The following is a 25026-nucleotide window of genomic DNA, read 5'->3' on the forward strand; positions in this document are numbered from 1 at the left end:
AATTATAGCACACAGTCAAGGGAAATACACCTTTTTTCTAGTACCAAAGTTGAAATTAAAAATTCTGTCTAGAGTTCATGTTACTCCAGTATATAAATCCATCCAAATATCTCTTACTGTGCCTTGGATAAAACCTAAACTCCTCTGGTTTTCAAAGTTCCTTATGACCTGACCCCTGCTGGCCACTCAGGGTCCATATGCTAGGTTCTCCATGTTCACTGTGCCGCAAGCACATAGGCCTCAGTTTTTCACCTTGAAGCTCATTCCCGCCCCAGGGCCTTTGCACCCGCTGGTCCTCTGCCTAAAGCACCTCTTCCTCACCTTTTTATGACTGGCCTCAGCTCAAATGTGACATTGTCCAAAAAGCCATCCCCACTCAGCCACCCCATCTATCCTGGCCTCTCCATCTCATCAACCTATTTTAGTTTCTTTTTAATACTTACAACTATCTGAAAATATTTCTGTTTGCCGGCTTATTATGTATCTCCCCCCACAAGAATGTAAACCACAGGACAGCAGGATCTTTTCTATTTTGTTTACTCCTCTGTCTTTTAGCATGTAGAATAATGGCTGATATACAGCAGGTCCTCAATAAATATTTAGTACCTTAATAAGCTTATGGGTGAGATGGTGGAAGTTTTTAGACTAACCATTTTTTGAGAATTACCTTGGGTTCCAAGAAATTCTGGGGTGGTAGTTTGAATTTTTTCCATAACTTTGGCTCCTTTTGTTGAACCGAAGAAGTTTAGTATTAATGATATAATAGAGTTGTTCTGACCTGCCACTGCTGAAATAGAAGTTGACTCAGTAAGGAAAAACACTTGTGTAGTTTCCTCCTCCTTTGCAGATCAAGACCAACCCCTGGTGTTGAGTCTTTCAATTAAACTTTGACAGTTTCTTTTTCTTGTGTTAGTTCTTTCTTATTTCCGTTCTAATTCTTCCATTACATTTTTACACTTTCTCTTGGGAATTTTGTTCAAAGGGACTAGGTAAGCCCACCCATATGGAGATTTATACATTGGGAAAACTGATTTTTCACCCAACATGGCTAAGTTATTTTTTCAAAGCGGAGAGGTGCAGGCACAGGAGGACAGGGGTGGGGACGGAGAGAAAGAAAATCATTAGCAGAAATCCCATGTACCTGCAGCGTCTTCTCATAATGAATAGGGCTATCTCTCCGGAACCCTTCCCAACTTTCTCCTGGTTCTTGTACACACATAATGCCAAGAGAGCTCTCCAAAATCCTTTTGAAAGCTGCCAGGTTGTAGAACCTGGAAGTAGCAGGTACACAGGGACCTGGGATCAGTCTTTCTGACTCCAGGAAGGACCACACAGAATCTGATTTATATAAATGATAGTTACCTGTACTTTATGGCATCTAGAAAAGGACTTCCAGTAGCTGAGAATACACTCTAGTTCTCTGATTTTCGTTAAGGGGAGGTGTCCTAATTTCCTAACTGGATTTTTTTTTTTCCTGTTCTTTAGATTCTGGAGGAAGCCGACTCCCAGTTTTGCCACCGGGAGGAAGATCCACATCTGCCAAACCTTTCTCACCCCCAAGTGGCCCAGGGAGATTTCCTGTGCCTTCCCCAGGCCACAGAAGTGGTCCCCCAGAGCCTCAGAGGAACCGAATGCCTCCCCCAAGGCCCGACGTGGGCGCAAAGCCTGAAAGCATTCCCCCTCCAGTACCTAATACGCCAAGACCCATTCAATCAAGTCTGCACAACCGAGGGTCCCCACCAGTGCCTGGGGCCCCCAGGCAGCCCAACCCTGGGCCAACTCCTCCCCCTTTCCCTGGAAACCGAGGTGCTGCTTTTGGAGGAGGCTCCATACGCCAGACACCCTCAGGCTCCTCCTCACCCTTCTCCAACAGGCCTCCCCTGCCCCCTACCCCCAGCAGGGCCTTGGATGACAAACCCCCTCCTCCGCCTCCTCCAGTGGGCAACAGGCCCTCCGTCCATAGGGAGGCAGTCCCACCCCCTCCCCCTCAGAACAGCAAGCCCCCAGTGCCTTCTACCCCGAGGCCTTCCTCCTCCTCACAGGCCCCACCGCCACCTCCGCCACCAAGCAGACCCGGCCCTCCTCCCCTGCCTCCGGGTTCCAGTGGCAGTGATGAAACCCCAAGACTCCCACAGCGGAATCTGTCCCTTACTTCTTCGTCTGCACCCCCCTTACCTTCACCAGGACGTTCGGGCCCTCTTCCTCCCCCGCCCAATGAGAGACCCCCTCCTCCAGTGAGGGACCCACCAGGCAGATCAGGTAAGGCAACACCTGGGGTGAGTTGTCTTCCTACAGCCCAGCCTGCCCCCATGTCACTAATCCTCATATAAGTGAGTGGAGTCCAATAGAAGCTTAAGTGAACTCTCTGGCCAGCCACTCAGATCTTTTAAGTGACGCTTATCGCGTTCGATTTCATCCTGACCTCATGTAAACCTCGGAGGAAGGCGGGGAGGGGGAGCTGCTACTTCTGTCTGCATTTTAGAGATGAGGAGACTGAGTAACTTACAAAGTCAAATGATCACAAGCTAGTTAATTGGAAGAGACCAGAACCTTCACCTTCTGTTCTGAAATATGCTCATGGCTCTGCTACCCTGCCTTTCCTAAAGTGAATTTCAGCTGTCTTAATTGGGCAAATAAATTCCCACCTCCTGCAAGAGGGACCCATTATTCCAACAAGAAGGGCAGTTATTTAAGAGCTAATGACCTTTTCCCGTACTGCTCTCTTCATCGGTCAAACTTTGAGGCCTCCTCCCTGCTCATTAAAGACAAACATTAGAGTCCATTTTGCTGTTTGTTAACATCTCTGGCACATTAATCCCTTGGAGAATCAGATAAAGGTATAGGCCTTTGTTCATAGAAATGCTCATAAGCGTAAACTCACAATCTGCCGGCTGTTTCGTGGATTGAAAGCCCTTCTGAAGCTCATCTGTGCCCACCCCCCACCGCCCTGCCCAGAGCTGAGAAAGCTTGATCTAAGGGAAGAACTTTGAGACACCATGAAATGAAATGAAATGAAATGAAATGAAATGAAATGAAATGAAATGAAATGAAATGAGGATTCCCTAGAGCTTGTACTCTCTCCTAATTATAATAGGTGCTTTATATTACACAGTGGCTATTGATGGGTTCAGGAGAACCATCTACATTTTAAATTTAACCTTATTATATATACAGGATGCCTGGAAATGGGGCATTTTTTTTGTTCTAATTTTTTTAATGTTTACTTATTTTTGAGAGAGACAGAGTGAGTTGGGGAGGGGCAGAAAGAGAGGGAGACACAGAATCCAAAGCAGGATCCAGACTTCGGGGCACAGAGCTCGGGCATATTTTTCTTCAGGAGAAGCTAACCTTTTGCCCTGTGACCTCAAAAACCTAATAAACACTCTTTAAACCAGTAGTCCGTGAACATGACCACGTTCTAGAATCACCTGGGCAGCTTTAAAACGTGGATGCCTGGGTCCCTTCCCCACGGTTTCTGGTTTCATTGGTCTGGGTTACAGACAGATCATCAAGATATCTGGAGGCTCCCCAGTGACTCTAATGTTCTGCGAAGTCTGAGAACCACTACTTGAAACCACTCTGCCACAGAGAGTAGGCTACAAATCTGAAAAGCTACTAGTAGTCCCTTCAATCCGATCCCTGCACATCATGGCATCTCATTAAGTATTCTTCAAAGAACAAACGAGAACAGATAGTCCGATGAATGAAGTGCAATGTTTTCTTCTTATCTAACCACTACGGGTTTTCCCCCAAGGTGATTGAAGAGCTGTCTGCATGACTCTACCAAATAGACAAATCAACAGATTCATTCTTCCCCTAAATAGGATAGGCTGTGACAGATAGCTGTAACATTTATTATTTCTTTCTTTTTTTTCTTTTTTTTTTAGTGTTCATTTATTTCTGAGAGAGAGAGAGCATGAGCAGGGGAGGGGCAGAGAGGGAGGAAGACAGAGCATCCCAAGTATGTTCCACACAGTCAACACAGAACCCGAGGCGGGGCTCAAACTCACCAATGTGAGTCATGACCTGAGCCGAAATCGAGAGTTGGATGTTTAACTGACTGAGCCACTCAGGCGCCCCTATTTATTATTTCCTTTGATTACCTAAATCACGTCTGTTTATTATGGAAAATACAGAAAAATATAAAGACAACAAAAATGATCTGTATTCCTTCACTACCATCACCCAGAAATAATCATTCGTAACATTTCTTATTATCTTTTCAATCTTTTCATTTTTTTTAAACTTTTTTTTTTAACATTTATTTTTTGAGAGACAGAGCGTGAACAGAGGAGGGGCAGGGAGAGAGGGTGTCACAAGAATATGAAGCAGGCTCCAGGCTCTGAGCTGTCAGCACAGAGCCCCATGTGGGGCTCAAACTCATGAACCACGAGATCGTCACCTGAGTCAAAGTTGGATGCTTAACCAACTCAGCCACCCAGGTGCCCCTTTTCATTCTTTTTAAAATGTATGGTTTATAGGGGTGCCCGGCTGGCTCAGTCAGTAGAGATGCGACTCCTGAACTTGGGGTCCTGAGTTCAAGCCCCATGTTGGGCATAGAGCTTAACTAAAACAAAAAAGGAAGAAAGAAAAAGAAATAAAATGTGTGTGTATATTTATATATACGCATATATATGTTTACAAAATCAGTATCACACTATGCATACTATTTGATAGTTTGTTTTTTATTTAACAATCTCATTAACATTTTCTGATAGGATTAACTATTCTTCTACAGCCTAACTTCTAATGGCTGCATAATAATGGCCTACAAATGTACCTTAATTTATTTAATCATATGGACCATCTCTAGATTTTTGCTGTTGCAGACAATGCAAGGAATACATTCTTGTATCTAAATATTTTTGCACATTTCTATGTGTTTCCTTTGGATTAAATCCTTGAAATGCAATATTTTGGTCAGGTATTCAGGACAAATTATAGATTTCATAGGTTTTGCCAAATTGAAAATTCTTACCAACTTACATTCCTACAAGGATCCCATGAGAGGTCATCAAGGACCATCTGTATTTTGAGAGGTGGGTTGGCTTGGTGTGGGCTTTAGAATTTGACATATTTGGAGCCAAATCCAGACTCTTGCAGTCATTAGCCTCCTGACTTGAGCTTTTTAAATTTTTTTTTTTCAACTTTTATTTATTTTTGGGACAGAGAGAGACAGAGCACGAATGGGGGAGGGGCAGAGAGAGAGGGAGACACAGAACCGGAAACAGGCTCCAGGCTCTGAGCCATCAGCCCAGAGCCCGACGCGGGGCTCGAACTCCCGGACCGCGAGATCGTGACCTGGCTGAAGTCGGACGCTTAACCGACTGCGCCACCCAGGTGCCCCCTGACTTGAGCTTTTTAACCTTCCAACATCAGAGGCCTCATTTGCTGTCCCTACACTTCTCAGGGTCGTAAGAGTTAAATGAGACAAGTATGTATCGTGGTTATCTTAATCCCTAGCACGCAGTACCATTCAATGATGGCTTATTATTATTATTTTATTATTAGAAATTGAAATCTGTTTTTTGTTATGCATGCCGAGGGTTAGAGCAGGGGGCCTAGAAGGTTGGAGAGTTAGGAACATGAACATTTACATTAAAAAAAAAGAGAGAGAAAGATACCAGGTTGATCAAGTTAATAGCACCAGGCCCCATAATATTGGAAATCTAGTTTGATTTAGTGACAGTTATGTAGCGATAGTACCAGTGAAGTTCACCCACAGCATGTGAGACACTTGCCCCCCAATAAATCATCTCCTCCTGACTGGGACTCCAGCAATTGCAAACAGATGGGGCAATAAATAAACCCTGCTGGGAAAAGCACTGAAGACTCCTTGAGAGGCCAGCCAGGGCTGGGCACGCCTCTCACCCCCATCAGGGGTTTGGGCCAAGACTTCGGGCAGGGATACCTGCAATGGCTGGGTTGTTTGTTTTAAGGCCCTCCAGTTGGTTTCTGATTCTGTAGTTAATAAGAGATATTTACATTTATAGAGCTATAACATGTATTTACATAAAATGCCAGCATCTTGCAAGCAAAGCATGCTGCTGAAGACCAGGAATAATTACTAAGGCCATTTTGATTTGCATCAGAATGCTCAAGTTCTTTTTTTTTTTTTTTTTTCATTTACTCATAACCCAAATAGCCTCTGAATTTGGAAGATGGGACAAGCAAGAGAGGTTTCTTTTGTATTATCAAAAAGAAGAATTTTGCTTTATTTTTAGGAAATTAAAATTTTCTGATTCTACCATACCACTGAATTTTTTAAAATGGTTTCAAATACTTAAAGAGTACTTTTTATTTGATTTTTTGGCTACTTACTCCTGGCAAGAGTGCTGTGAGATGACTATCAGGTGCTCTTAGGTATATAGTAATTAAGTTCCATGTAGTAACCAGCTTGCTCAGGGTCAGGGCTCTACGCCAGCATGTGTAGCCATGCACAGGGACTAGCTGTTTGTTGCTCCCTGTTAGTCTGCCACCCCAAAAGAGGAAGAACCAAAAAGGAACTCCTGCCATTCTCAGGATGATTGGTATTTGGCTTCCTCATGCCACATGTCTGGAAACAGATTGTATGCATCATGGAAACATGCGTGTGTAATTAGCAATACCAGTGTGCATTTAAAGAATCTAGTCCCTCTAAAGACCTAAAATAACTTCATAACTATCTTATTCTTTTTGTAATTCTTTAAAAAATTTTTTTAAATGTTTTTATTTATTTTTGAGACAGAGAGAGACAGAGCATGAGCAGGGGAGGGGCAGAGAGAGAGAGGGAGACACAGAATCCGAAGCAGGCTCCAGGCTCTGAGCTGTCAGCACAGAGCTTGACGTGGGGCTCGAACTCACAGACTGTGAGATCACGACCTTAGCTGAAGTCGGGCGCTTAACTGACTGAGCCACCCAGGCACCCCAGTAATTCTTTTTTAAATGGCGTTTATTTCATAATTGTCACAGAAACTAGTTCAGTAGCTATTTAAAAGGATTATAAAGTGTTTTTTAAAGTATACAGCTGTCAGTATACATGGATTAATTATCACCTGTTCTCAACCTAACTGTATCAGTACTGTCTCAAAACCAAAACAGCCATTTAACTATCAATATGCACTCTTTATACACAAACATGTGTATGTAAGTTCAGTTCTGTTTATATGTGCTTACTCATTGCTTGACGAAAATCTCTTAGAAAGTCTCCACCATTTCCAATTATAGGGCATGTATCCAGCAGGTGTTCAATAATTGCACATTGATGGTGACATAGCGTTAGTAATGTAGGATGTAAGGTACTGCACTAAATGTTGTCCTTTTTTTTGTTCCAGGCCCTCTCCCACCACCCCCTCCAATAAGCAGAAATGGCAGCACATCTCGGGCCCTGCCTGCCACCCCCCAGTTGCCATCCAGGAGTGGAGTAGATAGTGCCAGGAGTGGACCTAGGCCTCCTCTTCCTCCCGACAGGCCTGGTGCTGGGGCACCTCCCCCTCCTCCACCATCAACATCAATTAGAAATGGCTTCCAAGACTCTTCAGGTGAAGGTAAGGTGGGGTCCCAACTCCTTGGAAACATTTTCAGGCTATGGAACAACTGAATGGTAAATTTGTGTTTGTTGTTTGTGTGCTTACATTAACATTTCTTGTTTCTGTGAACCTCATTCTTATCACACTGCACTGCTCTGATCTAAGTAACCATTAGAGACCACTATAATTTCAAATTAAAAGTAGTAATCCTCCCTCCTCCACTTTTCAAAAAGGCAGTTCATTTTTCTCTCTCCTTGTTAAAGTCTCATTTTGGTTAACTTTCTAGAAGATCCCAGGACTCACTCTGAAAAAAAAATTTTTTTTGTAGTTTACCTTATTACCTACCTTATCTACCTTTCTCAACAGTTGGCTGTAGTCAAGAGGCACCATGGTTTACAGTTCATAAGCCAGTTTCCCCTGCCTTTGTTATGAGAGGGCCCCAGTTACTTCTTTGCCCACTGGTGGGAAAAAAGGTATCTCCGACTTTAGCCCCTAGCTCCTGAGAGGGACTGGCTGGGTCCTAATCACTCTAATTAAAGTCACTTGGATTATTTATCTGTCTTTGCTTTGATTTGCTTTGTATTCCATTGACGTGCTAATCAGTGACTTGTAGCATTTAGAGCTTTAAATTTCTAGGCATACAACTAGAAGTGATCTCTGCAGTTCTCTCCTTTCATTACATAAATCTTTATAGCAGATTGTTACTGAAGATACTGTTCGTTTCTCTCTCTCAGATGAGTGGGAAAGCAGATTCTACTTCCATCCGATTTCTGATTTGCCACCTCCAGAGCCATATGTACCAACGGCCAAAAGTTATCCCAGTAAACTGGCAAGAAATGAAACCCGGAGTGAGTATTTCTGCAAGGACTTTTGGTGGCTTCATACTGGAGTAGCCTGGGTTATATACAACTCAGGGTTGTATAGGAAATCCAGGCCTCTTGCCTAGTGTGGGGCAGAGAGCCCCATATGGAGCTGTCTACATTCTGGTAAACTCCCCTTCCACAAGCAATAGGGAAAAATGGAGATATCCAGAATGCATATGAGAAATGATCATTTTAATGTGTCATTACAAGCTCAAAATAACTGGTTTGCTAATAGGTTAAATTTTATTGCTTTGCTTGTTTGGACAGCCTTCCCAATTTCGATTTTCCTAAGATAGCACAAATAGAGGCATCTTCTATTACTACCAGTTTTGAGACTAGCCAAATGTCTTAATAATTATAACAAAAACTCACTGTAACTGCTTTGATATTTTCAATATATTAGGATTAGGAGCACCTGGCAGGCTTAGTCAGTAGAGCATGTGACTCTCTTGATCTCAGGGTCTTGACTTCAAGCCCCATGTTGGGTGTAGAGAATACTTAAAAAAATAATAAGGGGTGGGGCACCTGGGTGGCTCAGTCTGTTAAGCATCTGACTCTTGATTTTGGCTTGGGTCATGATCTTGCAGTTTGTGGGTCCAAGCCCCTCATCAGGTTCTGTGCTGACAGTGTACGGAGCCTGCTTGGGATTCTGTGTTTCTCTCTCTCTCTCTCTCTCTAAATATAAATAAGCTTTAAAAAATTAAAAAATAAATAAATGAAAATATTAAGAGGCACCTGACTGGCTCAGTCAGTGGAGCATGCTCTTAATCTCTGGGTTGTGAGCTCGAGCCCCACCTTGGGTGTAGAGATTACTAAAAAAATAAAATCTTAAAAATATTAAAGTAAAATAAAATAAATATATTATGATTTTAGCTTCTAGAACATTACATGAAAATTTTAAATACACCCATAATCTTTCTACATAATCTTCATAAAATCTCCACATAACATTTATTTTCATTTTACCAGGTCCTCTGCTCATTTTTATCCATATAACTCAAATTGATTTGTAGTTATAATTATAGAGTGCAGTTTTTTGGTGGGATTCACATGATTTTGCTTAGTAAAACACTTGCCCATTCCATCAAGTCAGCATACAGTAATTTAGTTTACCATTATTGGACATTTAGATTGTTTCTGGGTTTTACTAAAATATGTAATGCCACCATGAAGAAGTGAATCTCCTTTCTCCTGTTGAAACAAAAAGGTGAACAAGAAGAAATAGTGAAACTGAAATTTCAACACAATAAGTGGTTAGAATTCAGAAAGAATTAGCATGAAATATACAGATTCAGTGCTGAGGCTCAGACGTGTGACAGTCTTAGATTTAGAACCAAACTCCCAAACCAGAAATGTATGGAGAAAAAGTGAGCATTTTCAAATAAATGCCAAAGCGTCCCTAGCCTTCTCCTCATTCCTTAGATGGAGCTCCTCACACATACGCGGTGCCTGTTGACCCTTTAACACACAGTTCTTTTTTTTTTTTTTTAAGTTTATTTATTTTGAGAGAGAGTGCATGCACACATGTGCATGTGCCAGGGAGGGGCAGAGAGAAAGAGAGGGAGAGAGAGAGAACCCTAAGCAGGCTCCATGCAGTCAGCACGGAGCCCCACTTGAGGATCGAGCTCACAAACCATGAGATCATGAGCTGAGCTGAAATCAAGAGCCAGAGGCTCAACCAACTGAGCCACCTGGTGTCCCAACACACAGTTCTTAAATAATTTTTGGTTGGTTGTTTCCCAGCCACTGAGCAGATTCATAGCTGAAGTCAAGGCTGGTTAAAAGCAAAATCAGTGGCTTCAGGGAGACGTGATAGGTGGGAGTCCCAGGTCCTGAGAGGGACTGGCTGTGTGACAGGGGCACAGAGTTGTACTTTGTATCATAGCACAGGACAATACAGGAGTTTCCACGGGGTTGTGAAGAATAGGTCAAACTGTGCTCTGTGCCTCTGCTGAAGAATTCAAAGAATTAGAAAATATTTTATTTTATTTTTAATGTTATTTATTTATTTATTTTGAGAGGCAGAGAAAGCGAGAGCAGGGGAGGGACAGAGAGAGAGGGAGAGAGAATCCCAAGTGGGCCCTGTGCTGTCTGTGCTGTCAGTGTGGGGCTCGATCTCACAGACTGTGAGATCATGACCTGAGTCGTAAGTCAGACGCTCAACCGACTGAGCCACCCAGGCACACTAGAAAATATTTTTTAAAATTTCCATGAACAAATGCCAGAAGTAAACAGAATACTGCTGCTTGGAAGGGAAAGTGTAATTACTAGAAAAACTCATTTATGTGGAATACTCTATTCCTAGAAGATAACTAATAAAAAAGGTGTAAGTGTAATACATTTATACAAGAGTGGAAAATAAGCCTTTGTGTGGGACAGGTATCTTTGTTCTGTGTGTGTGTGTGTGGCGTGAAGAGGGGCTTCTCTCTGATAAGAAAACAGCTTGTTTCTCTTCATTTGGGGGGCACTAAGAAATGAATTCACTTTAAGGAGCTGTTCACATAGACTCTAAATATTTTTCCTGGTTTCGTGTAAGCATTCTTAATCTACTTGAAGTGCTCTTTGTGTATTTAAGTCAGTAACAGAATCAACCCCCTTCCCCTAGGTTTTTAATTTAATAGCTGAACACATTCCCTTCCCTACCCTTCTGTCTTTAAGACTGAACACAGCCTGAGGACTGGAACTGTCCTGCTTATGATTGCATCTTCCTCAAGTGGCACAGAACCTGAAATATAGTAGGCATTTCAGAATGTTTCTTAAATTGAATTAACGTCCACTGCCCCCAAAAATGTTTTTGTAGATTTGCTTTAAATATTCCAGCATTCTGGGTGTTGAATGGATTATCTCTGGATCATTTAACTAAAATACTACCGAGTGGCTTTATTCTGCTCCTATAGCTGCCGTGGCCTCCAGGTAGGGCACCAGCCTGGAGGGCACCCAGGCGGCCCTGAGCTGTGCCACCTAATTGCAGCTTTGCATAAGGCCAGCCCTCATTTTTCTAACCACCTGTGGTATGTCAGCTGATGGTCAGGGCTCCATGATAGATGACTGGTTTCCATTTAGATGAGTCTTTGCTTGGGTATGGGCCCAAGAAAAAATGTGGTCGGGACGCAGAAGGAAGAGGCAAGGTAATGGAGTGCCAGTGTCTTCTTCTAACTCCTCCCCTTGCTCAGAGATTTGGTTCTATCTCATAAATCCCTGCTGATATGCCTCCTGAAGAATCTGTCAGTGCCAGCCCACCTTGAAGTCTCTCCAGAGCGGTGGCCACAGCAGCCTTCCTCAACTGACATGTGCCCCTGCTACGTCTGCTCACAGCATCAGAGCACCTGGCTGCATGCCTAACACCTGTTAGATCCTAGAAAAAATGTACCTGAGATAAATGAATTTTAAAAATTGTGAATGGATTTTAAACTTGGTACTGAGAGCCCAGAATATGCATAGTTTTTAAAAGAACACTGTCAATGGAGTGAAGAGAGAACCCACGAAATGGGATAAAATATTTGCAAATCATATATCTGATAAAACATTAATATCCAGAATATATAAAGAAGTCCTACAATTCAGCAACAACAAAAACCCAATTTTTAAAATGGGTTGAATACTTGCATAGACATTTCTCTGAGGAAAATATCCATATTGCCAAAGAAACACATGAAAAGATGCTCAAAATCACTGATCATTAGGGAAATGCAAATAAAACTACAATGAAATACAACTTCACACCTTTTAGGATAGTTACTGTCAAAAAAGCATTGTTGGGGCACCTGGCTGGCTCAGTCAGTTATGCATCCGACTCTTGATTTCGGCTCAGGTCATGATCTCGCGGTTCGTGAGTTTGAGTCTCTCTCCCTTTCTCTCTGCCCTTCCCCTACTCACACACGCATGTACTCTCTCTCTCTCTCTCTCTCTCTCTCTCTCTCTCTTTCTCAAAATAAGCTTTTTTTAAAAAAGCATTGTTTAGAAATTAGAAGATACCTAAATGCCCAACAAAAGGGGGTTGATTATAGTATACTGTATAATAGAATGTAATGTGTCATTAATAATTATATGTATAAACAGTAACGACTCTTGAAAAAGATTCAGACCAACTACATATGATCCTATTTGGGGAAGAAAAAAGGGAACTGTTTATATAGAGAAAATAAATGGAAAATATTTACATAATGTTATTGGTTATCTCCAGGTGGTACAGGCATTGGTGAGATTTTGTTTTGTTTTTGTTCATCAATATTTTCTGAATCTGTCATAAATACATACTATGTTTGTGGCAAGAAGACAAGTACTTTTTAAAATTTTTCTTGGGGCTCCTGGGTGGCTCAGTCAGTTAAGCGTCCAACTTTGGCTTAGGTCATGATCTCACAGTTTGTGGATTTGAGCCCCACATAGGACTCTTCACTGACAGCATGGAACCTGCTTAGGATTCTCTCTCCCTCTCTGTCCCTCCACTGCTTGTGTTTTGTTTTGGTTTTTTTCCCCTCTCTCTCAATAAATAAGTAAACTTTTTATTTTTTTTAATTTTTTAATTTTTTTTTTTGTTTGTTTTGAGAGAGAGAGAGAGCACAAGCAGAAAAGGGGCAGAGAGAGAGGGAGACACAGAGTCTGAAGCAGGCTCCAGGCTCTGAGCTGTCACAGAGCCCAATGCAGGACTCGAACCCATGAACCACAAGATCATGATCTGAGCTGAAGTCTGATGCTTAACCAACTTAACCACCCAGGCACCCCTAAATAAGTAAACTTTAAAAAACTGTTTACAATTTTTTTCCCTTGATTTCACAAGTACTCAGTAGCCAGTGGTGGGTCACCCATCTCTAGTAATGTTCATTCAGATCCTCACTTGCTTCTTCCCCTCACTTGTTACTTCTCATTCACATATGCCAGTTATTTACAGCCTTGGTCATAGAGGGTGAGGTAGTGGGTACTTTTGCAACCATCCTTCAGTTTGTATAGTGAGATCACAAGCTTTCTAACCAAAATTTGTATTTTGTCTATGTTTTCATCAAGGTGGATCCAACCGAAGAGAAAGGGGTGCCCCTCCACTCCCTCCCATCCCGAGGTGATCTTTACCTGCTCTTCTCCATCTGAGCCCAAGAGCTACTTCTGTTGTTACTATCCAAGGGCTGCAAACCCTCCTCCCCTTGTCTTCCCTTGGCCCCTTCATACTGGCAATAGGGAGGAAGGTAGGGTAACATGGGAATGTGTGTGTGGGGGTGGGTGGGTGGGGGGGGGGTGGGAATGCAGGAAAGAAATGCACCTGGCTTTTTATGTTGTGTATATTCTCAAAGCTATTGCTTGCTTCAGCTACAGCCCGCCAGCGTTGGTTGCTTAGGGGTCAGTAGGCTTTTGTGGCAAGGTGGCAGAGATGAATTGTGTCCTAGCTCTCAACCAACCAAATTCAAACATTCACTGCTTATTTGCTACAGACTGTAATATTAAAGTCCCTGAGAGCTATTTGCTTCCACGCCCTTTTTGCATGCTTGGCTTTCTGTCCGATTGCATGCACCAAGGACCATGGAAGCAAGTTGCTGCATCAGGGCTCATGTAACATTTTTCAGTTACAGGATGTCCAATCTTTGGCAGTCTGAGATAAGCTCTAGGATAGAGCTTTCCAACGGAAATACAATGTGAGCCACCTAAGCAGTTTTTTAATTTCTAGTAGCTACATTAAAAAAGGACAAGGGGAAATTAATTTTAATATATTTTATTTAACCCGAATACCCAAAATATTATCATTTCAACCTGCAATTAGTATAACAACTATTAAGGAGATATTTCACATTGTGTTTTGGTACTAAGTCTTCAAAATGCAGGTATATTTTACGTTGAGAGTACATCTCCTTTCCGACTAGTCACATCCCAAGTGCTCAGCCACATGTGGCTGGCGGCTACCATATTGGACAGCACAGGCACAGAAGACAGAGGATGGTACAAAAACCTCTTATTTCAAAAACAGACAAACAAAGAAAATGCAAGATGAGCTTTAGCCATTCAAAAAGTACCAAAAATGAGGTTAGGACCTAACACCTTGTTTGGCAGACAGCTTGATCTTAGATTTTGCTACCTTATTCCCCCTCTTGCCTTAACATCTGTTGCTTCACAATACCAAGGTCAGAAATTGATCTCACAGGGTGTACAGTCACGTGGAATAAAGCCATGGGAAAGAAACCGAAAGCCAGCTGGGGCTTTGGGGCTCAGAGCCAGCTGCCTTGAGCTCACCTATCAGTTGGATTCCTGCCTTGCACTTCATTTCCTCCCCTGTCTAGCTTGCACATCAGGGCAGGGAGGCTCGTAGGCTCCACAGTTGTGCGAGAAAGTTAGGAAAAGGTGGCAAACTGGAAATGTGGAGGAAGGAAGCAGGTTTGGGTTGATGGGCAAAACTCTAATCTAAATCTGATGTTGATGGGGTTGAGAGACATTGCTACTACAAATTGAAGAGAATTTGTCTTGACTCTGCCGGGGGAATCACTTGCCTTGGATCTATACAAATACAGCTCCATGGGAAGGACCATAGGGACGAGCCAGCCTTGCCCTTTTTTTGTATGATTTTTGTTTACAAAACTTTACTGGGACTTTTAAATCTAGCTATAGATTGGGGGAGGGGAGTATTTCCATTTAGATGTTTTATATGGTTGATTATGTTTAAAATTACCATTGCTTATTTTTTAAAAGCACGTGGCCACATATATATATATATGTATACCTAAACTTTGTATCCTGGTTTCAGTGTATTCATGTATTCCTGGGAGATGCTAACGAGAAATCAATCCAAAGAAAAATTTGAAAGACACATTCCTATTTATAGAATAAATAATTGTTTCATTTATATAAAAGCAAAAGAACTTAGAGTTCTAATAAATGGGATATCTAATAAATTATGAAGTTGCCCATTTGAATATATTGTATTTTTGTAACTTTCCTTGCCAAAGTCTTGGGCTTAGAAGATTAGAGAACTTGGTTTTTCTAACTCTCCTCTACCATTCATCTGTCTGTCATACAGTCATTTGGGGCCCTTTACCCAAAGAGAATTAAGAAATATAAAAGTGTAACAAGCGTGGCAAAGTATTTTCGAAAAAACATTTTTTTTTAGGTAATAGCATCATTTTATTTTGGATTCTTTGATCAGATATCAATAGTTGATACAAATCCTTATGATAAAGCCTTATGACCCACTTTAGAAAAGACGGAATCTGGCCTTAATAGCAAATATGGCATAGAAAAGTCTGATCCAAAGGATTTTGGATCTGAATTTTATAAGGGGCAGTAAGAATGGCCAATTTCCTTGTATATCCCAACCTCATAGTGCCCTCCTAATGTCTGAAACAGAGCCACAGTACAGAGTTGCTCTTCATCCAGGACAGAGAAGTTTTAGCAGGTCTTTTTTTAAGTAAATGTTTCATTAATACACCTACACCCTTTCTTTGAAAGTTGGCAACCTAATTGCAGCCCAAACTGAATAATTTCTATGCTAAAATCTTCAACTATGGCAAATCACAAAAATGAATATTTTCTTCCCTGAAATCAGGGCTCACATTTGGGTTTTTTTCCACAATATTTCCAGATAAATGTATTCAAGATGCAATACAGTATTTTAATATTCACATATCATTTTATATTGAAATGTATTACAGTATTAAAATTCAGTGTTCCATATTTATTTCACTATGCATTTTATTTAGTAGAAGCCGAGAGAAATGTTTAATCCAATGGTGCCTTACTTTGTGATTTGAAAGAAATCGACTTTTTATGTCTAAGTAGCAGATTATTTGCATATTTGTAAAAACTGTTAGGCTTTTATATTTTAACTTGTAATACCAATTTTGTTATTTTAGTAGCAGAAATGGGATGATTGTTAAAGTGGCCAAAATTTTTTGGCATGAAATTAATTTTTCCCTGTTTATAGTCAGGGACAGTAAAGGAAAAAAAAATGTTTTTCATACCACTGCATTATGTAAACATGCACATTTTGGTATCGATGTCATTAGGACAGTTTAAATGGTGGGGTAGAGTCTACCCTAGACATCTGCGTCTTTGTAAGTTAGCCAGACAATAAATAAAAGCAGAATGACAAGAGTGTCAACTGGTGGTTTTTATTTAAGTATTGTCTATGTAAATACAAATGAAAAAGCAAGTGTCTGTTTTCTGTTTTACACTTTGGTAAAGAAAGACAAACTCAAAGAAAAGAAAAGGAGAAGGTAGTGGTGGAGGTTCATGGTGTGTGTACCTCACATCTACTTTCTAATCCCTTGTTTGCTTTTCCTGAGAACCTGCATCATAGCCAAAGTCTGCTGTCTGTTTACTTGAAGCAGATGCTTTAAGACTGTAAGGTACAGATGGATGGTGGGACCAATGGGCCAGGAAACCACAAAGAATAGAATTGACATTGAGAAATACAGGAAAGGCCAGGGGGAATTTAGGGGGCCCGATAATTTTTTTAATTATCTGCTGCGCACATGTGTGTACGTATCTTAATGCAGTCTAATGGTTAAGAGATTAGAAGACCTGCGTCCATCTCTTACTTGCAAGTTGCAAACTTTTCTAAGCCTCCACTTCCTTATCTACAAGGTAAGTAACTATCTTACAGGATTAATAAATGCATTAAATGAGATAATACACTCAGTACTTGGCCTGACTTATTCTGGCACTCAGTAACTGGTAGCCAGGTAGCCACTCTTGGTAAAACAACAAATATTTATATAATGATCCCAAATTTACTGGAGCCAAACTGCCCGAAAGGGAATTTCCTAATGTACCTGTAAAGGAAGAGGCGATAGCAGGCAGACTATCTGTACCAGAAATGCAAAGCAACCTCCAGACAGAGGACACCTCACATGATGTCCCTTCAACCTCACAGGCCTGAAAAATGAAAATTCATGCTGCTATGGTCATCAAGGAAATTATTAGATTCCATTTGGAAGTAAGACCTGGAAAGAACCTATATATAGGGCAGCCTCAGAATTTATGATCCACGAGTAGAACACTTTTGAGAGTAGGAGGGAATACTGATAATTGTTGCTTTGGCACAACAGGTACAAACTGGGGCTGCCCTGGAAAACCGGGCTGTGTGGTCACCCCATTTGGAGGTCATCTAGTCCCACCCTCTGGTCTTACAGATGAGTATATAAGACCCCAAATCACATACTACTAATGCACAAGCAGCTTGGCCTGTCACCTCACCACCACACGCCCCCTTATTTTTTCTTAAGATTTGATTTTTAAGTAATCTCCACCCCCAACCTGGGGCTCAAACTCACAACCCAGAGATCAAGAGTCACACGTTCCGCCAACTGAGCCAGCCAGGCGCCCCAACGCTTCCTTCATTATGATCCTCCCCACCTCTAGCGCAAGTCTCTGCTTCATGTGTCTTTCACATCTGCTGGAAAGAAAAGACCAGATGACAAGCTACAGGGTCAGAGAACAAGCCCAGCACATGCAAATTTGGATCTGGATCCTAGCTCTGCCACTTGCTCCCTGGAAGGCCAATGACAAGGTATTTAAGCCCTCTGAGTTCTAATTTCCTCAACTGCAAAATGTTTGCAGTGCTTAAATATACAGAACATCAGGCAAAATAACGGGCATATGTCAGGCGCTCAATGAAAGTTAGTTCCATTCGATTTTCTAATCCCTTTGCTATCAAACTGAGGCCATATTCAGGAAGGCATTTTCAGTGCATTCAGAAGAGTCTGCTAAAGTTTGGGGCGCCTGGGTGGCTCAGTCAGTGGAGGGTCTGACTCTTGATTTTGGCTCAGGTCATGATCTCGTATTTTGTGAAATCGAGCCCCACATGAGGCTCTCTGCTGACAGCTTGGAGCCTGCTTGGGACTCTCTCTCTTCCTCTCTCTCTACACCCACTCTCTGTCTCAAAATAAACATTTTAAAAAAGAGTCTAATAAAATTTAATTGCAACACTCTTAGGATAAAAATTGCTTTCAAAACTGGCCTCACTTGTTAAAACTGGAATCATTCATTTGGTTCATTCAGCCATTCGGTACATTTTTATGTACCAGCCTCACCACAACCAAATAGTGTCCCCACTCTATCTGAGGAATGGTCTCGGAGTAGCAGTTACCCTGCTCCCACCAGTCACAAGTGCCAAAGCAACAGAGAGTTTTCTATTAAGAAGAGAAAGTGAATACTTTATAATTTTCCTCCCTTAAGGGATTATTTGGTTTCTTTTCTCCTTTCATCTCAATGGGTGAATTAAATTTATTATTATTTTTTTTTATTATTATTATTTTACAGAGGGGGAGAGAGCAGGATAGGGGGGGACACAGAATCTTAAGCAGGCTCCACACTCAGCAGGGAGCCTGAAGCAGGGCTCAATCCCACAATCCTGGGATCATCACCTGAGCCAAAATCAAGAGTCAGATGCTCAACCGACTGGGCCACCCAGGTGCCCCAAATTAAATTGATTTAAAAAATTTTTTAAACTACAGGAAAACTGGAGGTGGGGGAGGGAAGGTTTTAAAAAAAGTTTTGATGGCCTATAAAAATGTCTTTTTACTTTTTGATTAATTTTTTTGAGAGAGAGAGGGTGCAAGTGAGTGAGGGGCAGAGAGAGGGAGGGAGAGAGGGAATCCCACAAGGGGCAGGGAGAGATGGAGAAGTAGGGCTCACCCGAAGCGGAGCAGGGGCTCACCTGATGTGGGATGCGGGACTCGAACTCACAGACCATGACATCATGACCGGAGCCAAAGTCAGATACTTAACTGACTGAGCCACCCGGGTGCCCTGCTTTTTTTTATTAATTCCTAAAGGATTCCCCAGTTCCCTGACATTCCGATTAACTGAAGGCTTCCTGGACATATAATTTAGAGTGGCCCCTTTCTCTGCTGTCTTCCCCACAGCCTGGCTTCCCTGCACTCTGAGCACTTGGTCCTTCATGTCTGTCTCTGGAGCTATAGTTAGCTGCAGGATTCCCCCACTACCCGAAAGCAGAGCGCTCCTATGAAAACTTTCCTAAGCCAAAATGGCATAAAGCAAAGAAACAATTACCGTGAACTCACATGGAAAATTTTTTGAGCATTCTCAGACCCAGAAAAACAATCTCTCTTTGGCTTCTCTGGTCCCTTAGGACACATCTTGCTAATGGATGTGCAAGATAAATTGAGATAAAGCACAGATGCTCAGAGGCAAGGTTCAAAGCTACAGAGCTTGACGCTGAGATGCCCAGTGTGGTTTCCAGGGAAGGGGCTTGGCGGTGCCACCCTCACGGCTTGGGGCTTGCACTGCTTCTACAATGGCTTGCTGCAAAACAAACACTGAACGCTATTTTCACTTTTTGCCTTTTTCCTAAAAGCAAAACTCTCTTTGGATTTCTTTCAGTTAGCAAAAAGGTACAATGTAGGTCTTCCATAAAAGTGAAGTGGCCTAATGCAACCTTTCAAAAAATCGGGGGATACCTGTACACATTTCTCTTATTGGTAAATGTTTGAAATGTCCCATCAACACTCTACCACGAATTCCTTAGCATTACAGAGGCACATTTACAGGAAGCTAAGGAAGCTCCAGCTTTGGGACCTCCACTTGCAAGGATCCCTTCTAATAAGGAAGGACTCATTTTTACATCTAATGTTTTATTCATGATTTTATACTAATTTTCTTAATATAGCAGCCTAAATTGTCTAAAGCTCAGCCCCACAAAACCTGTCCTTGCTTTATTGCCCTTCCCAGCTTCTGATAGAGAAATCAACCAAAGTGCGTATTTTAAAGCTTTCTTAAGCCACCAGCTTTCCATAACAGTGACAGGAGGGTCCCTGACAAATAGAAGACAGCAAAAGTGTGTGCTCCTTTGTACTCCCAGAGTGGTCAGTAGATATTTCTAAAATAATTCAATCATTGTACTGCTCACATTGCATTAGAGTCACTTAAAGGCCCCACAATGTGACCCATCTAGATAACATGTTTGACCTCTGAGGGGTCTGGGAAAGAAGTCTGGATGCTATTAGACATTGAGCTCAGATTTAGCTTAAATTTTGCCCAGGAAGATGCCTGCCAGCTACACAGCTACACACCTACAGCTGGTGTATCCATCATGGACTCAACATAAATGTGTTTTAGTCATGAGGAACTCCCACCCTTTTCCTGTTTTCTGTCTCCAAGCAGTTTAGTAAGTTAAAGGTCAACTGTCAAAATGCTATCTATTTAAGATAGGTACCTGAAGCAAATATCAGATAATTGGGAAACCCTAATGCCTTATGGAGCTATTGTATTCCCAAAGATCCATTTTTACATGTATTCATTCAAATAAACAACACTGATTGAGTAGCTACAATTTATTACGCATAGGGAATATGAAGATACATATTATACAATAGGAAGCACTAGTCCTAGAATCAAGGGTCTACATTCTAGATTTAACAACATCAGCCAGTAGGCACAAACCCACTCTACCACTGGTTCTAGAGACATGCTCCTCACCACCAACACAAGGCTGGTTGGCTGTGTGCACGAAAGGGAAATTCCCTCCCCCTTGGTGCTTCCTGCTTGGACTTACTCTTAGAGCAAAGGTATGGACAGGTCCCAGATGGGGCCACCATAGAAAAATGGAAAAATATATCTAACACAGAAGTGTAAACACAAGACCCATTGCCTAATTTACTTATCTAGATGACAACATAAATATTGTTTTCATTTTCCATATAACCACCACCAGTTATTGATCATCTACTATGTACTACAAATTGTGCTAAGGTCTTTGCAAATATTATTGCATATGTCATTGTTAGTCAATGTGACTTTACACGTGGAGAATTGAGGCCTGAATCGATTAGAAATTTGCCTCAAGCCACTTGCTGTGATTGGATCCAGAATTCAAACTCAAGGTTGAATAAATACCTTTGAATGGGAAGTCATAATATTATCAACTTTCCATATGCAAGTTTAAAAAAAATACTGACGTTTCATAAAAGCAAGGACACTTTAATAAGCCAAACTCTTAGAATAAAAGATAGTAGGCTCAACTGAACAAACATAGGTTCGTAGGTACATTGTGTTTATTTTCCTCACTGGGCTATGCACTAGCTCTAGTCCCAGACCCACCATTTACCAGCTGGGGCACATTGCCTCTTGTTAAGTGATCTAATTTCTTTTGGTTCTTTGCTCCTTTACAGTTTAAGGAGTGGTCATAACTACCATTTTGACACTTTCAAAAGAACGTACCTGTATTTATCAGCTCATCAGACACTTGCTACCTTTTAAGGTGATCTCAGGGGAGCCTCTAAAATTCAGACATCATTTTTCATTAAGCACAGATTTCTGAAAGTCCCAAACTGCAATGTGAATAGTTAATGTGCTCTTCAGTGTATCTCCCTTGCTTTCTACTGTTCAATATTTGTGGAGTATTTCTTCCAATCCTATTATAAACTTTTTGTATTGAATTTATTTTTTACTCTCCTTGAACTTGGAAAAGTTTAAATTCCAAATCATAGAATTTGCTTTCCCATAATGGCACAAAGTACAAATCATAGAATTTGCTTTCCCATAATGGCACAAAGTACACTTTGTGTTCTTTGCCTCAGTCATACAACCCAGCACTCATTCACAGGGGAAATAAAGGTAAAGCAAAAGACAGTCATGTTCAAAAGAAGTCAAGTAAGTGGCTCCAGAATTTCAGAGTATTTTCACAAACAGTCCCTCATGTTTACCCATGGCAGCCCTGTGGTGGAGGAAGAGACTGATCTCCCATGTTACAAATGCAGGGCTGACACACTAAGGGAGGAAGTGACCTCAAGGTCTTACCCCTGGTGAGTGAAGGGGGCCAAGACTACTTCAGTCACAGTCTTCAAACTGCATTTTTGCCATTGTTGTCTGCATTCATCTGACAAATAGTATTGAGCACCTTCTCAGTAATGAGAAGGCATGGGGTGAATCCAGTTGAAGACACAAAGGTCAGGACCACCTAAATTCCGTGTTTCAGGGGGCTTACAGTCCTTTGTGGACTGAGGCAAGTACACAAATAACTTTAGGACAAGGCAGAATACATGACCTATTCAAAAGCTTGAAGTAATGCATCACCAGGACCCAAAGAAGGTACAACTCTTGTGAACTGGTTGAGCCTTACTGCCCCACACTCAGGTGTGTTTTCCTCATCTTTTTTTCTTCTTAATGTTTGTTTATTTTTGAAAGACAGAGAGAGACAGAACTCCAGCAGGGGAGGGGCAGAGAAAGAGAGAGAGAGAGAGAGAGACAGAATCTGAAGCAGGCTCCAGGCTCCTAGCTGTCAGCACAGAGCCTGATGCGGGACTCAAACTCATGAACAGTGAGATCATGACCTGAGCCAAAGTCGGATGCTTAACCGACTCAGCCACCCAGTCACCCCCCTCATCTTTCTGAGTAAGGCTTCCAGTGTTTCTCAAAATGAAAGTTGTGGACCACTTAAGCACTTAAGGAGTGCTTGTTAAATACAGGTTCCTGGGATCCACCTCAGACCTACCCAAATAAAAATCCCTTGGAACCCAGGAAAATGTTTTTAATATGACCCACTTCACAAATTTGCGTGTTATCCTTGCACAGGGAACATGCCAATCTTCTCTGTATCACTCAAATTTCAGTACCTGTACTGCTGAACCAAGAATGAGAATTTATATTTTTAACAAGGTTCAAGGTCATTCTGATGCACATTCCAGATTCAGAATCTCTTTTCTAAGGTGCTACCCCTGAATTTGGGCCTTTGAAAGAATATATTCATATATTTCATATATATTATATGAAAATTAAATCATGAGATGGCATCCACTTTTTGTCATACTAAATACTCCATTTAATACTACCCCCATGCATGCTGATTCATTACAATGCTGTTTGTCTTAAAAATGCTTTTCTTAAAAAATCAGCTAGCTAGCTAATCTATTACCAAACCCAAAGAAAAAATTGTGTAACAAGAGCACTGCATAGTCCTGGCCAGTAAGCATCAACACTCCTTACTAAATGTATGTTCTAGTCTGTTTTCTTGAATTACGTATGCTTGCAATGTGTGGCCTTTCTCCATACTTTTTTCTGGTGAGTTCTGGTCAGTAATTTTGATCCAGAGTGCTATCAAAAGATGGTATCACAGTGCCATAAAGAAATACAGAAGAGCACCATGTTGGATGTTACCATTTTTTAAGTAGCCCAAGGTGACTTTAAGTAAATGGTTGTAACAGAGAAAAGGAATCAGCAAGGATCTGGGTGATGGAAATCTTTTGACATTATAAAAGGTATTACAAACTTCTCTTCTACCAGGAAGGATGGACTAACAATTCTGACTGGTAATGGGAAGACACTAGGGCTTGTGACCTCAGGAGATCTAAAGAGAAGACCAAGGCCACATAAGAGGAACCTCTGGACTCAGGGACTTGACTGAAACAGCCTGTTCAATTACGCTCCCCTGGAACGCACACTCCTGGAGTTAAGGGGGCTGCCTACACTGTGGCTGGGAATGCAGCTTCTAGCACTGCAGTGGTTCACTGCAGCCAATGGAAACTGTTACAACCTGCCAGAAGAGTGGTTTCAAACCTCAGAGAATCACCTGGAGGGCTTGTTGAGACAGGGCCCTGTGCCCCACTTCTGGAGATTCTGATTCAGCAAGTCTAGGAGGGGGCCTGAAAATCTGCATTTCTAACAGAGTTCTATGTTATGCTTGGTTGTACTGGTTTTTAGACCACACTTTTTAACTGGAACTGATCACTATTTATAATAACAGAATACTTTTTTTCTCTGCATTAAACTAATATGTACATATAGCATCAAACCTAAATACTGTGTCCATTGCTTGCATCAGCTTTAAGAAACTTAGCTAAGTAGAAAACCAGTTGGTATGGCACTGTTGTACCTGAGACATAATGGTGTCTTATGATTTCCCAATACTCTTTCTTTGGCCATTAATCATATCCATTACTCTTTTGTTGTTATTACTGTTGTTGCCTTGCCAACATTACCCGGGGGTGGGGGGTGGGGTAGAATCCAAATGTTAATAAGTGTTAATTATGGAGTTTTAAAAATCAAATCAAAACAGCAAAAATCATGAAAAAATAATTCATGAAAGCTGACAAGCCTTCACCCTTAATCATCATCTCAAGGTTAAATAATGATCAGAATTCTTTCAGTTGAAGTACTTATGTTGCATCTTGATGTTTGACTATCATATAAATATAACTGTGCTATTAGGCTCTATTTTTCATTGCAGATGAAATTGATGCATCTTTGTGTGATGTAGTCTGACATAGTAAAATTGTTACTCCCTAGGTAGGATATTCATAAAAATGTAATTATCGTAATCAGAACAGTCTTTAAGCTCATGAGAGGGGATTGCCAGATTCGTGATTGGCAGTTTTCAATCATTTCACATATAATAAATAAACTTCTTAAAGCAGCCTTGGGAGTCACTGATGTCGTACACAGGGAAACTATTCTGATCAAACAACAAAGGGTGTTGGGAGATGGTGACGGGAGTTCCAGTTGGCTTCCTCTGCCTGGCTTTGGCCAGGACTAGATGGGACTTTCAACAGATTTCATTCGCTTTACTCACCAACAGGTGTAATTAACAGCGCCATTTGCTGGGAAGAAAGAGGTCACAGGAAGACTACCGTTACTGAATAGAATGCATTTATTGTTTTCCTTCTAGAATTCATAACCTGCTGCATGAGTAGCCCAGGAGCTGCTGTGCATGCACCATGCCATGG

At 41.4% G+C, this 25026-nt stretch overlaps 1 protein-coding gene and 1 non-coding gene across 8 annotated transcripts in view; one reads left to right on the plus strand and one right to left on the minus strand.

Annotated features, from left to right (window-relative positions):
* Nucleotides 1-24718, plus strand: part of WIPF1 (WAS/WASL interacting protein family member 1) — an 89262-nt gene extending 64544 nt beyond the window's left edge. For 5 of the 7 annotated variants that reach the window (XM_047083256.1, XM_047083255.1, XM_047083254.1 and 2 more), the window contains 4 exons: nt 1486-2259; nt 7314-7526; nt 8243-8356; nt 13373-16445. In XM_047083256.1, the coding sequence (XP_046939212.1) occupies nt 1486-2259; nt 7314-7526; nt 8243-8356; nt 13373-13428 (1157 nt within the window). In that variant the 3' untranslated portion in view covers nt 13429-16445. Of the gene's footprint in view, nt 1-1485; nt 2260-7313; nt 7527-8242; nt 8357-13372; nt 16446-17707; nt 17856-23587 lie in introns of those variants that run through there. The other 2 variants (XR_006962691.1, XR_006962690.1) reach the window with 2 other exon arrangements.
* LOC124516768 (U6 spliceosomal RNA) lies at nt 22835-22941 on the minus strand. The gene has a single exon (XR_006963168.1). It is a non-coding gene; the product is annotated as a U6 spliceosomal RNA (small nuclear RNA).
* Nucleotides 24719-25026: the final 308 nt, after the last annotated feature.

The sequence above is a fragment of the Lynx rufus genome, unplaced genomic scaffold (assembly GCF_022079265.1).
Source record: "Lynx rufus isolate CCGP_SWC_20201006 ecotype Redwood Valley unplaced genomic scaffold, mLynRuf1.p SCAF_2, whole genome shotgun sequence".
NCBI classification, from domain to species: domain Eukaryota; kingdom Metazoa; phylum Chordata; class Mammalia; order Carnivora; family Felidae; genus Lynx; species Lynx rufus.